This window comes from Camelina sativa, chromosome 15 (assembly GCF_000633955.1).
Source record: "Camelina sativa cultivar DH55 chromosome 15, Cs, whole genome shotgun sequence".
Taxonomy (NCBI): Eukaryota; Viridiplantae; Streptophyta; class Magnoliopsida; order Brassicales; family Brassicaceae; genus Camelina; species Camelina sativa.
In genome coordinates this window covers 12,892,203-12,906,032 of record NC_025699.1, presented here as the reverse complement: position 1 = coordinate 12,906,032, position 13,830 = coordinate 12,892,203, and the positions used below count along the sequence as shown (strand labels likewise).

The 13,830-nt window shown below is 35.8% G+C and overlaps 3 protein-coding genes and 2 long non-coding RNA genes across 9 annotated transcripts; 3 read left to right on the top strand and 2 right to left on the bottom strand.

Moving 5' to 3' along the window:
* On the top strand, positions 68-999 carry LOC104746628 (SKP1-like protein 11). Its single transcript, XM_010468147.2, has one exon. The coding sequence runs from the start codon at positions 70-72 to the stop codon at positions 772-774; it is 705 nt and encodes a 234-aa protein (XP_010466449.2). The 5' UTR covers positions 68-69; the 3' UTR covers positions 775-999.
* Positions 2,835-3,519, top strand: LOC104746627. The gene is made up of 3 exons (XR_760934.2): positions 2,835-2,917; positions 3,068-3,144; positions 3,238-3,519. It is a non-coding gene; the product is annotated as an uncharacterized LOC104746627 (long non-coding RNA).
* Positions 4,318-7,239, top strand: LOC104746626 (histone-lysine N-methyltransferase ATXR2-like). Of its 2 annotated transcripts, XM_010468145.2 has the most exons (14): positions 4,327-4,410; positions 4,518-4,593; positions 4,686-5,064; positions 5,146-5,258; positions 5,348-5,379; positions 5,474-5,607; positions 5,813-5,900; positions 6,036-6,084; positions 6,177-6,231; positions 6,307-6,376; positions 6,468-6,537; positions 6,621-6,697; positions 6,825-6,881; positions 6,971-7,239. In XM_010468145.2, the coding sequence occupies exons 1-14, from the start codon at positions 4,327-4,329 to the stop codon at positions 7,085-7,087; spliced, it is 1,401 nt and encodes a 466-aa protein (XP_010466447.1). In that variant the 3' UTR covers positions 7,088-7,239. The 2 variants fall into 2 exon arrangements, with proteins under 2 accessions (XP_010466448.1, XP_010466447.1); XM_010468146.1 differs by lacking the exon at positions 4,518-4,593 and having other exon boundaries at positions 4,318-4,410.
* On the bottom strand, positions 7,267-11,308 carry LOC104746624 (zinc finger CCCH domain-containing protein 40-like). Of its 4 annotated transcripts, XM_010468141.2 has the most exons (12): positions 11,174-11,308; positions 10,730-10,993; positions 9,496-9,606; positions 9,371-9,404; positions 9,084-9,264; positions 8,893-8,949; positions 8,707-8,804; positions 8,521-8,592; positions 8,203-8,429; positions 7,921-8,126; positions 7,626-7,763; positions 7,267-7,520 (listed from the first exon to the last, which is right to left on the bottom strand). In XM_010468141.2, exons 2-12 carry the CDS (start codon positions 10,863-10,865, stop codon positions 7,449-7,451), a joined length of 1,332 nt encoding a protein of 443 aa, XP_010466443.1. In that variant the 5' UTR covers positions 10,866-10,993; positions 11,174-11,308; the 3' UTR covers positions 7,267-7,448. The 4 variants fall into 4 exon arrangements, with proteins under 4 accessions (XP_010466443.1, XP_010466445.1, XP_010466446.1 ...); XM_010468143.1 differs by lacking the exon at positions 11,174-11,308 and having other exon boundaries at positions 9,762-10,868; XM_010468144.1 differs by lacking the exon at positions 11,174-11,308 and having other exon boundaries at positions 9,804-10,868.
* On the bottom strand, positions 12,585-13,566 carry LOC104746623. The gene is made up of 2 exons (XR_760933.2): positions 13,321-13,566; positions 12,585-12,718 (listed from the first exon to the last, which is right to left on the bottom strand). It is a non-coding gene; the product is annotated as an uncharacterized LOC104746623 (long non-coding RNA).

Sequence of the window (13,830 nt, the reverse complement as noted above, 5' to 3'; positions counted from 1 at the left end):
TAAAAGATACAATGTATCAAAGAATTTAGTGGAAGAGCAACATAGACATGAGTGTAGACATACAACTTCATGCTTTTGTTTGTGACTTATTTGACGCAATACATCTACGAAAATTTGTGGCTTATAAATAAACAGACGCATAGGTTCACAACCTTCATCAATCTATCACCTTTCCATTCTATCGTTCTCTCAATTCTTAAAATCTTTTTCATCAAATTCCTTCCAGAGAAAGGTAAAAAAATGTCGACGAAGATGATCGTGTTGAAGAGCAACGATGGTTTCACGTTTGAGATTGAAGAAGCTGCCGCACGCCGAAGCCAGGTCATAGCTCGTATGATTGAAGACGATTGCTACAAAGATATCCCGATTCAAAACGTGAACGGCAAGATTCTTGCGTTGGTGACCGAGTACTGCAAGAAGCACCCCTTCGTCCCTGATGCTAAGCCTACCTCCGTAGATGATGCTAATCCTACCTCCGTCGATGATACTAATCCTTCCTCCGTCGCTGATGCTAATCCTACGTCCAAAGAAGATCTCAAGAAGTGGGACGAGGAATTCATGCAAATCGATGATCAATCCACGATCTTTGATCTCATTCTTGCTGCGAATTACCTAGACATCAAAAGCCTTGGTGACCTAGCGTGCCAAGCTGTTGCGGATATGATCAAAGACAAAACTACAGACCAGATTCGTACAGACTTCAACATTAACGGGGATTACACACCGGCAGAAGAAAATGATATCATTGAGAAGAATAAATGGGCTTTTGAATGAGAAGCGGATTATAAAAAAAAAAACTATAAGCAGCTTTCTATATTCTTTATAGTGTGTGTGTTTTTTTCAGTTTCTTGATCAATGTAGATGATGATGACTTCATCTACGTTCTATAATAATCCAATAATGAACGTACGTAACCATATACTCCGTTTGTTATTACTCGATAAATAAAAAGTATTCCTCTTGTTGGTTTTTTTTTAAAAAAAAATTGAAATTCTGATATGGCTTGTTTCACCCTGTAGAATGTATTAAAAGTTATGCATAATTCAGTCAAAATATTTAAAACTATAGACATTTAATTTAATTAAGAAAGCTATATAGACATTTGTTATTGGAAAAAAAAAGATCTGCCTGTTAATTTCAGAGGAAGAAGAATTGGTAGTATGATATATAGATCATCATCTTCATGGAATAATCTCCTACTTTATGGATAATTTGGGGTTTGTTGTAGTAATTAAGGAAGTCATATCGTTTCTCTTACTTTTATCGAAATCTATTATTAAGTTTAAACAAACTCGAGTTCTCGAGCTTTTTCCCATGACCTCGATTCAATGACGTAGAACGTATAGAACACATGCAGGTATACACGGTCATTGACAGGCAACTAGGCAAGTGTTTGTTAATTTCGATAATCTGATAATGAACCTAGACATATATATTTCGTTTGTTGTATATATTAAAAAAAAGCTTTGTATTCATATATGGCGGATCCAGAAACTAAAATTAACATAAAGCACATATACTTTTTTTTAATATAAAAGTTATATATTTCTAAAGAACTTTAAAATATCAAATTTTTATGAGGAATATTATTTTCATTGATTTTTACACTTTTGCAATATAAACTGAATAGAAAATTGTAATCTATTGAATTAATTACTAGATGTATTTATTAATATTTTAGAATGTAGAAAATAGAATAATGAAATTAATAAATGCATTTTTAGTTTGAACAAAAAAAAGAAGCCTTTTTAGTATATAAGTAAAAAATAATGAATGTTGGATATAGACTTTGCCCCATATGCCAACTCAGCCCAAGAAAGACTCACCATAGATAGCAGACTAGATTTTCTGGTCGTCAGTTTGCCTGTAAGCTGATGAACTCTTACTCTTTGTAATTGACGACCTCATTTTGTTTAATAAAAGACTTGCTCCATTCTTTCCCCACAAAATCTTATTTATTAGTATTGTGCTCATCCCGATACAAACAATTGGCGTCCACCGTGGGGCAAGAGTAGAGCGCTCCTTTTTAACGATCAAAATGCGTAAGACGTGAGATTTATGCATTTATAGAATTCGGAAGACGCGTCGTTTGTGTGTATACATTAAGTCATTAACATCATATACTCATATGTCCACGTTTTTGTAAGAAAACAATCTTTAATCATTAACATCACTTACAAAATCAGGATTAAACACTGTAAGCAAGAGTTTCTTAGCTAGTACAAAAAGAAAAAAAGTTGCGGAAGCTGAACAACATCAACATGAGCAGACATGCAAGTGACGGATGCAACTTCATGCTTTTTGTGAACTCACTTGACACACAATAGATCTATAAATTGAGGAAATTAGTAACAAATTATTTGACAAGTGTTTATTATTAGTTCTGCGAAAATGCATGAAAAGAATAAGACATTTTCGTTGGATATAACTTTTTGGATTTTATTTTTATTATAAAGTAAAACTTCATATAATTGATTATGTGAAAGCAGTGCATGGATCATTGTCCAAACGAAACTATGGGATGAAGTTTCCTAATTGGAACATATACTGCCGTGTACTACGACCAAGTGCGTATACGCGTAAACAACATCGTAGTGCATTTCTAATGAAAAAGTTAATTTGAAATTTGAGTCGGTGTGTTAGTCCAATGGGTAAAATTGGTATTACAAACAACACTTAAGAGTAAACTTTATAACACGAATTTCCTTATTTAAAAAAAGTTCTGGCTTTAATAAAAAAAGGCACATAAAAAACGTAACTAGATCAAAGACTTTAGTGGAAGAACAACATGAATATGAGTAGACATACAACTTCATGCCTTTGTTTGTGACTTATCACCTGGATCGGGCTGCCGAAGACCTTGAGGATGCAAGCTTATACGGATCCTCAAGCTTATACGGGGAAAAAAACAAATCATGTATGACCAAATCTTTTTTACTTGCTCTAATAACAGTTATGACCATCATATGGGGCGTGTTCGTCGCAGGTTCCTTTTATCAAACGAACAAGGCTCATGTGTTATGTTTTGATTTTAACTCTCTCTTAAATTATCTTGTAACTGCATCAGATTATCTGCAAAGTAGGGAGTTTCACCTACAAGATGCTAAGTACTATACCGACTTTGGGCTGCGTCATCTAGAAGAAGTGAGAACTTTCCTAAAGCATTTTTTTTTTAACAAGTTTGCTTACATTGAACTGAACTTGGTTTTTGCTCTCACTCCTTTTTTTGTCAAACAGATTGCGAGCCTCCAAAGTCTCCTAGATAGAGAGATTGAAGCACTGCAGCATGGAGCTTCCACCAAACAAAAGACGTGGCTGCATTCTTGTCTCTTCTGTTAGTTTCATGTTGTGTTTCTATCGCTTTCTATTTTCTCGCCCAAACAATGAGTAAAGTATGACTAATTCGCCTTCTTGTGTTGATGTAATTTCCTTGAATCCATGCCAAGTTATCTATCGACTATTTCTGCCAACTCTTTCTCTTTTGTAAAATTTTCAAACTCGGGCAAGGTTGATTTACTTTATCGTTTTATACTCTTAACCCTGAGGTTTCACCTCATGTCCGAACCGATACTTCTTCTTTGCTCAAACCATGGCAAACAAACCATGACATCTTTAACCATGGCAAACCATGGATTATATTGGTATAAAACCTAAGCGAATGGGCTCAAACTTCATACACTTGCTAAGTTGGTTGATCATACGGAGCTTTCGAATCAGTTTAGTTATTGTTGTTAGGGAAATCAAATTTGGTTGTGCCTTGTTCAATTTTAAGTGGGTTGGTTCAGTTAAGTGATTAAGAAGTATTAATCCCTACACCACATTGCAAGCTTCTATCCCGCCAAAATTTTCTGAATGATAATTAAAGCAGTCGTTGAGTTTTGATCCATCACATCTTAGAACTTGGTTATACTTTGAAAATTCAACACAGCACTGAACATATAAATGTGTATCTGGAACAACAAATCCATTTCATTGATATGCATGCATAAATTTATGTCACAATGCTTACTATTGTATTGTCTATCTCCTTTCTATTTCGGTAAATTTTCTCAAGTTTCGTGGTCTTGTAATCATATACAGTATTTGATAACAATTTGATTTACTACTTAAAAAAAAAAAAAAAAAAACTAAACTAAAAGTTCCAAATAAATAATTTGGTAAATACGAAAACAGGAGCACGGGTATGGGTCCGGTTCGGGTCGGGTAATCAATCTCCACTCCAAAGAGTCGCTCTCTATCGTCTTTGGACCCAACCAGTTCAAAATAGCAGCAAAAAAATAAAAATTACAGACGCGCCGCCGTGCGAAAAATTCTCCGGCCACATCAATGGATTCCGATTTCAAAACCGACGAGAATAGCACCGCTGAAGTTTCCGCTCTTCTTGCTCCGCCTCCAACTCCCCAACTGCAGGTAAAATCCCTCTCTCCCTCTTCTCTCTGTAAACATATTCGACGCTAATCTCCGATGAAACTTATAGTGAATGAGCTCGATTCTGGTTTCTCAATTTCGTTGTTCAGGAGTATTTTAAAAAGCTTATAACTAGTAGAGGATGCAATGGAATTGAAGTGAAACACAATGGAACCACTGGGAAAGGTGGAGTCCTTATTTTTGATTTTTGTATAGATTTTAAGAATCTCAGTGTTGGTTTATATTGAATCTCTTATTTATTTCTTGGAATCGGTTAGGTGTTTATGCTAATTCAGAGTTTCAAGAAGAAGAACTCATTATGAAAGATGAGATTCTTGTTGGCATCCAGCATTCATCCAACAAGATGGACTGTTTGGTTTGCAGTTTTTGTTTCCGGTTCGTTGGATCGATCGAGAAACAAATTGGCCGGAAACTCTATTTTAAGAACCACCTTGGTCTTTCTGGTTGTTGCGACGAAGATGAATACATGAAATACAATGGAAATGAGGAACAATGTGGTGGAAGCAGTTCAACTCTTCCGGAAGGAGTTGTTAGCTCTCTGATGAGTGGCGAATTGGCATTGCCGCTAACTGATAAGTTCCCTTTGCCTTCGCCTCTTTCGTGTCCTGGAGGATGTCAGGAGGCTTTCTACTGTAGGTAATTGATATTTTGATGTCTTCAATCAGTATTGTTTCTACATGGGTCGTAATACTAATGTGCTGTTTCATTATGACACAGTGAATCATGCGCAGAGGCAGATTGGGAAAGTTCACACTCTTTACTTTGCACTGGTGAGAGGTCTGAATCAGTATCTAGAGAGGCGCTTGGAGAGTTTATAAAACATGCTAATGGTAAAAATTATTCTTACTCTATTTGAAATTGGCTTTTTCAGTCTTGCGGTGGTAACTTTATTTATATCTTCTCATTTCTTAATTTGCAGATACGAACGATATTTTTGTCCTGGCTGCCAAGGTATATCTTTTATCAGTTGTTGTTATGTATATACCCTTTCCTTTTCATATAATGAAACGAAACCAACCAGTTCTGGATAATGTATTATGGCTAGGCGATTGCCTTTACCATTCTAAGGTACAGGAAGTTGAAAGCAGCGCACGTGAACAAAAAAGCAAAACAGAGTGAGCCAAATCAGTCGCTACTCTTGGAGGCATGGAAACCAGTATCTCTTGGATACAAAAGAAGGTACAACATGATGTGCCATTAGATATAGTCTTTGACTATGATGAAGAACGTTAAATCACTTTGATTTTCTTTCTCTATGTTTCTAAATGTGATGGAACTGATCCAAATTACATACAGTAACTCCTGATCATGTATAACAGGTTCCTTGTGTGATATATCTATGCCTCATATGAAATATCTAAAACTCTATTCTTATGTTTGGTAGGTGGTGGGACTGCATCGCATTGCCAGATGATGTTGATCCTTCTGATGAAGGAGCCTTCAGGATGCAGATAAAGAATCTTGCATATACGGTAGGTATTTCAGTTGTGCATATCGCACGAAGGTTGTTTGTACTTGCTGTGCTTTGTGTAGAGATCACAATTGCAGTTGCATCAGCTGCGCATCCGGACTGTTTTGCCAACCAAATTGCATTGTTTTATCTGCAGTCTTTGGAGCTCCTGAAGTCAGCCATATTTGACAAAGAATGTGAAGCCCGTATCCCCCCCTCGTCAGTTTTATATATTACATGTACCGTCGTTTTGTTTATATATTATACTCACAGAGGGTTATTCCTTAACGCTGGAAAGTTTTCTCCCTTGAAATCTACGGGAATATCATCGGCATGTTTGAGCTGAATAACCTGTAAGAGTTGTCAGTTCCTGTTTATATCCTTACATTTACAATGAATTTACCCACAATATGTTTGATCTTTGGCAGAGACTTGGTAGTAGCATCACCAGTAGAGGACTATTTCTTGTACATTGATGATCTTCCTGATGCAGAAAAGGTCTGAAAAGAATAATGCATTCCACCCATTGTTGTTGTTCTTTGACCAAAATCTGTTGACTCTTACCAGTTTCTTATTCTCATTATCATAGGAAGAAGCGGAGGACATCACGAGACCGTTTCTAGATGCTCTTGGTGATGAGTACTCTGACTGTTGCCAAGGTTAGAAATGAAAGAAACATTGTCATCATAAGACATCGGAGTTATGTAACTTGTAACCAAGATTTGACATTGTTTGTGTTTAGGAACGGCCTTCTTCCCTCTGCAGAGCTGTATGAACCATTCTTGTTGCCCTAATGCAAAAGCCTTCAAACGAGAAGAGGTATCTTTCTTACATCTTCTTCCTCTTTATGGTCTACAAATCTATAAGATTGAAAATTTTCATCGACACTTTTTGGGACTGAGCTCGATTCCTCCATGTGGAACTCTTTGTCTTGTGTGTTTCGCAGGACAGAGACGGACAAGCTGTTATAATTGCTTTAAGACACATCAGCAAGAACGAAGAGGTATGCATCTTCTCTCTAATCGTAGCAATTGAATATTTTGGAAAAGAGAACTTGTTTTTGACTTTTGTTTTCCATATGTGAAACAACAGGTGACGATTTCATATATAGACGAGGAGCTTCCGTACAAAGAGAGACAAACATTACTTGCAGACTATGGTTTCAGCTGCAAGTGCTCTAAGTGTCTGGAAGATTCTTCATCAGTTTGAAGACTAATTTATGTTTTCAAAAGAACAGATAAACTGTCAATTTTGCCTTTATAGTGATCAGATTACTGTTTAATCAAATTATGCGCGTTAGGGAAATTTTTGTGACGGTTGAAGGAACTCGCTACTGAAAAGAAAAAGTATGCTTAGCAATAGCTGGTAGTATTTTTATAAATTACCGAAGTCAAAGGCCATATATATATATATATTTAAAGATGATGAACAGAAGCAGAAGCATGTACCGATTCTAAATCATTGTTAATATTGCACCGAATAAAATGTAAAGCTCGCCTATAAAACCCCAGAAGATTACTTTATAACAACAGGCTTTTTTCTAGTGTTCAAATTTTAGCGGTTATTATGATCAGATGGAATCATCAAGGTCATTGGCTTTCCCTTGTTCCATCACATCAACGTTTTCGTCATCCTCGTCTCCCTGAACACAAAGCACACGAGATTTTGTGAGGATCATCATCTTCGAGGTATTATATTCCGGTGGAAATTAGTTTACCAGAGTTTTCGAGAATCTACTTATGCTTACCTGAACATGGGTATCTCCGAAAGGTGGGGGTGGAGGAAGGGATATGAGAGGAGAGCTTTTGGCTGCTTCAGGATTCTCTTCCTCAAATTCTGCAACATCATCAAATGTCCGAGCTGCCATGCTTGTAGACGATATTACCTGCAACATCATCAAAGTCTATTATTATCCTCGCTTTTAACAAAAAACATCTTTAACGTGAAAGATTATCAGAAGCCTTTAGAATCAACTTGAGCCCCAATGCCAATCTCCTTACAGTTCAAGTGAACACCATTTCTGAGGAAGAAGAATGTCGTACCTTATCAGTAGATGAGGTGCCAATAGAAAACCTTCTTCTTTTCCAGTTGTCTTCCTTTGATGAGGACTTGTTAATTGTGTCTTCGTCGTTCCACGCTCCACTTTCTTCTTCGGAATATGATTTTGAAGAACCCAAATACCAACGAGAAGGTCTCTTCTTCTCCTTCTCCTTCTCTATCTTCTCTTCTTCACCTCTTCCTTTGAAGCCTGAAACACATATTCTATGAACTGATGTTCAAAGGATTATTAGTTTAAACACAGATGAAAGTACAGATAAGTTTACCATCCTCAACATTTTCTTTCGTAGTATATTGATCCACATAACGCTTTTTCCTAGGCATTGAAGAAGTATTCTGCAACTCATTCTGTGGATCACAAGCGGTTCTCAAATTTCGACCATTGTTCTCTTCATCGCTCACAATATCCACATTTACATCCCTATTAATGCCTTCACTTTCAGCAAGATATGTACTAAGTTGGTTTACCAATTTCTGAAGACGGGCTTCTGACCTATATAGATTTGACAAAGCATCGTATTAGTGGATGAAATTTATTCATACTTATATAAGAAACAATCAGAAATAGGGATTAAATGCCTTGCCTCTTTAGATCATCTTGTGCCCTCAAGAAGCGGTTATATTCTTTCACAAATTTTTTCGTGCTTGAAGTAATCCTGACATACAAAAGAATTGAACAACACTTGTCACTACAAGATTAAGCTCAGATTTTGCCAAATATCGCGTCACAATTGATTTCAAGCAAACATCAAGGAGGAAATAGTCATTACCTCCTACATTCCTCTTTCTCTCTATCTAACTGGGTCTCAAGCTCCTCAATCCTAGAGATAAGAATGTCTACTTCATGTGCCTTCCTTTCAACGGAAGCCTTTCAGACAAATAAATGTGCCAATCGTATGTCAATTAGCTCGTAATTTACAATGCAATCAAACAAATTGTGGAATGGAGAAATTTACCTCCAACCGTAGTTTGTCATCAGTAAGCATTTTAACATCCATCTCTACATCTTTTAACTGTATATAGACAAATCGGACTCTGGTCATTTAGCATCATCTTTACAAAAATTATCCACTAATTATTAGGACTAAGATAGAACGAGAATCAAGTCCTCAACAAACACCCAACCAAGAAAATTAAAGTTTCAAACCTGCTCTTCCAGAACGTTATTGTAACCCTGAAACTTATTTCTTCCATCTTCAACGTTATTGTAACCCTGAAACTTATTTCTTCCATCTTGTGCCCTGTCTTCAATCCTATTCCCGACTTTCAAACCACCAGCATAATCACGTCGTTCATCAAATCTATGGTTCCCCCTGTAGTCTTTATTTCTGTGATAATAAGAGTAAAAAAGCCGCACTTTTAAAGCATGGCCATCGAATTACCACTGAAATTTCAAATAGCATGAGCATAAGCAGAAAGGAAGGGAGAAGGTACCTTCGGTTCTCAAATGGCCTAGCATTTTCATGTCCTGAAAATTTGAATTACGTCATTAATAATCCAAAACGAGACTGTGTCGAATTGACAACAGAAATCCAAAAACCCAAAGCTGCAGATCTTACCACCAAATCTTTGTAGCCTTCTTCCACTTCTGTCTAAAGAAGGTCTCCGCTCTGGAGAAAACTGTCTACCAAGTCTATCTCTTAAGTCACTATCCATATTGTGATGTCTGCCTGCAGTAGACGAAACAGACTTTGCAGTAAAGCATACTTGTAGTACAGATCTGAACTCCATTTTAAACAATCAGAATCATGCCATGCCAGTCAACAACACTTGGATAAGATACCGAAACTACAAGTAACATAAAGAAACAAGTAGTGGTGCTTACTAGCCAGTTCAAAGAGACCACAAAATAATGTCCTCTTCTTACCAGCAATTGGAGAAAACCCACAATTGGACACTAAATAAGTGGAAGTCACTGTATCTCATCGATAAATAATAGGTTGAGAATGCCTCAGATTATGTTGAACGTGAGAAAATAAAGAACCAATCTTGAAGATCCATATAATAACACAATCAACCAAAATCCATCAAAATCTGACGTTCAATTCCTTCTGACAATCAAACCCCCATATTCTGCATATTTCTTGATCCAAGAAACCAACTGAGAGACCATTGAAGATAAAACAATCATGGAAATCTCCATATACATAACTGGCAGAATGAAAAATGCCAGAAGTCATAACAACAGGAATTGATAAATCCTAACAACAAGCATTGCTTGCCACCAAATCTTGGAGTCTGAGAATCATGGTTGTAGAAAACCCCCGGAAAGCCCATGCTAGATTTTCTTGAAAAAGAATGGTGCTTTCAAGAGCAATAAGAAAACCAAGATAAATATCAGCTAAGAAAAAACCAGCAGATTCCACTCCAAAAGAAAATCAATATAAATATCATCCAGAAAGACCCCAGCAGTACTAATCCCTGTCAGTTGCTATCTTTCTGCAAATGGAACAACATCCAATATTCCCGAATGATTCCGCAGAATAAAACTAGTCAGCAAAAACGAATACATAAACTTATATGAAGATAAACCAAATCCAAAGCAAAGTATAACACTGATACCATGCGTTTATCACACTGTAAGCAGAACACGTTTTACACAATCATATCATAAAAAAGTGCATTTGAACAACCACCAAGCTCCAGGAGAAAGATTACTTCACAGAATCATCATACAAAATAAGTCTGAGCAAAGAGAGAGACCTATATGTTTGATCATCATGAATCCTTCCACCAATTAACTCGAAAATGAAATCAATAGCTTAAACAAAAGCAATAAAACGAGACCATTACCAGTAAATGAAGACTCCCGAGGACGACGAAGCTCAGCAGTACCATGAGCAAACGAACAATTAGGTCTCGAACAGTTACCAGTATTCTTAAACAAGATACATAGTTTCGTCTTATACATACTCGAACCAGACATCATTGATTCAACCCAAATTACAAAATGAAACCTCTTCCTTCAAATCAAAACGACCTCAAAAGTCAAGCAAAACCTCAAAAGTCAAGCAAAGCTCCATAAACATATAAAGATCAACCCCAGCATTCTCGTTCCTACACAAAGAAACCAAAGCAACACACAGCTTCAATCTCACTGGAAATTGGAATTTAATTTTCTCTAGAATCCATAATAGACGAGCATGAAGATCATCAGTATATAACAAAATCGAGCTATGTAACGAATATGCGACGAAGAAGAAGACGAAGAGTCTGAGAGAAAATTCAAAAACCTACCATGGCGATTCTACGCGATTTTTGTCGCCTTCTTCTTCTTTGGAAATTAAACGGCAACGAAGCAGAAAACAAAGTCGGGAGAGAAGAAATGAACAATTTTAGGATCGATCCTCCTGAGTATTTATATATTTTAAAGGAGAGAGATATAAGTGTGTGTATTTGACAATTACAACTCTTATTATAATTTTGTAAATAAAAAAAAAAATAAAAAAATTTAGTGTTTAGATTTTATTCCTCAAATTGGTCTCTTTGGTTTTATTGGTTTTTTTCACAAAAGAACATTTCAGTTTCCATCTATTAACATCTATTAAAAAAAAATCTAAAAATAACAGATTTCTTTACTTATATTATGAAGATAATCCTCTTATATTAATTTTTATCAGTAATATGGAATGTGAAATGTGAAAATTCTAAAGAATAAAGATTTATTGGGGATTAGAGATATGAGTCATGATTTTGAATAGACTTGAGAGATATTAGACCTTTTTTGTTTTCATATGATAAATACAATTTTAAGTCTTTATGGAAGTATGAAATTCAAAACAGAGCCAAACTAAATTTAAACCAAGTGATACGACTAAGTCAATGAATGAAGAGCCTAACTAAGTCAATGAATGAAGAGCCAAGAAGTCTTTTCAACTTGTAGCCGACAATGCTTCAATCTTTGTCCACCACCTATTATTACAATGTACGATTTGTGTTTACACTACCCAATTAGTATTATTAGTCTCTCTCTGGTTTATTTGTAAAACTCGACATGAGAATTCCTCAACGAAATATTATTGCAATTAGATCCGAATACAAGTCCCTATGGACTATTGCGTCAGTGCCATTGTTCAACAAGAAGTGTTAGGAAACTTGTGTTCGGATTATTTGACAATTATTGCAAGAACGTTCCTTACTTTTGTCACCTAATTTGACTATAACACCCACAGATCAAACAATTCCTACTCCGCAACTTTGCAAAGTATTATAAGCTGAGAGCTTTCACCAGATAGCTCAACGTAAAAAACTCGAACACAAAACCGTCGTTGTTACATGACCTTTCATTTTAAGGGCAATTTGCCTATATGATTGTTTCATAATAGTTTTTGATGGTTTCATAGCTCATTAACTTGATCTTCCAGAATTCTTTATCGTCTTGAGCCATCTTTGATTTTTATAATTTGCAATCCTCCATAAATAAGGTCGCGACATAATCCTCCCACAAATCTCTTCCAAACCAAACAAGGTCGACTCGACTATCCCCAAGTCATAGTATAGTTTATGTTTAATGTATAACAAATCGAATTTAAACAAAACTATTCCACCTATCCTAATATTTCAAACAAACAAACAATATGTAGATATTGTTTTACAAATCAAACATTATATTTGTATCAATAAACCAATATGCAATCGAAACCTTGTGAGGACTAAATCGTAATACCTGTTGATCAAATGGAAACATAAGAAAATTTACAATCCTCCATATTTAACTAGAGAAACAAAACCAATCCACTTCATAATAATTCCTTCCTTCCGAAACAAAGCCGTGACATCCATCTACAAATTTCATCGAAAAAACGTAGATAAAAAAAAACCCAACTCGGACAATTAGAAATTAAAAACACAAGTATTTTGAGAAAAACAAAATGTCTGAGGCATTTCCAGGATCAAATAACATGGAAAAAAAGAAAGATGATCAGGATATACCACAACCTAATATTGCGTCAATGCCATTATACCTAAAGGAATAGTTTTAAAAATCCTTCAGAATTGGTAAAAGACGCCACCAATCTATCATTAACAATATCAAACAATCAATCAATCAAATAGGGAAAAAAGATGCTCAGTGGAAGGAGAAGTCGTTTGTTAAAGAGAGCTCACGGCAAAACAATTCTCATTGTTTTGTCCACTGCCCTTCACGCACCTTCGTGCTATTTTATCATCATCGCAAATTATTATAGTTTTCCCCATAGATAACAACTAAACAAACCAACATAATAATAAAAAGAAAAGCCTCAGTGTGTGTAACAAATTCAGATCATTGATTCAAAGAACCTCACTGAAATCCGCTAAGATAATTGTTTTTTATCATCATTGGCTAAATTCTAAAACAAAAAAAACGAAAACTCAATCAATCAATAGAAGAGAGAGGGGAATACTCAGACAGCCAAGGGTTGTTTCTTCAAATTCTGGGTGAAGAGCCCAGATCTGAAACTCTAGTCCACGAAATATTCGTTTCATCACCATATCCCCAACTCTCTCTCTCTCTTTTTACGCCCCCACATAAAAACCAAATCTCTATCAATTAACAGAAACTTTAAGCTAAACCCTAAATTGCATATTGTAAAATCATTAAGCAGAATCAAAGAGAAGACAGAAGCAGTAGCAGTTGCAGTTGTTGTTCTAAAAAGATGAAGACGAAGCGTTTATATACTATACGGACGCCGACGTGAGAATTAGGGTTTTCTTATTGCATAGCGGCGACGAGATGGGTTTAGGGTTTTTGTTTAGAAGATAAGCCCAATAATACAAAATGGCCTGTTTTATAAATCACAGTTAAAGGCCCATATAAAAAATAATTTGGATAATCTCAACGATGGATAACCGACAGTATATACAAAATCACTTCTAACGGGGTTCCAGATAGGTCTGGGCATTTGGATATCCAT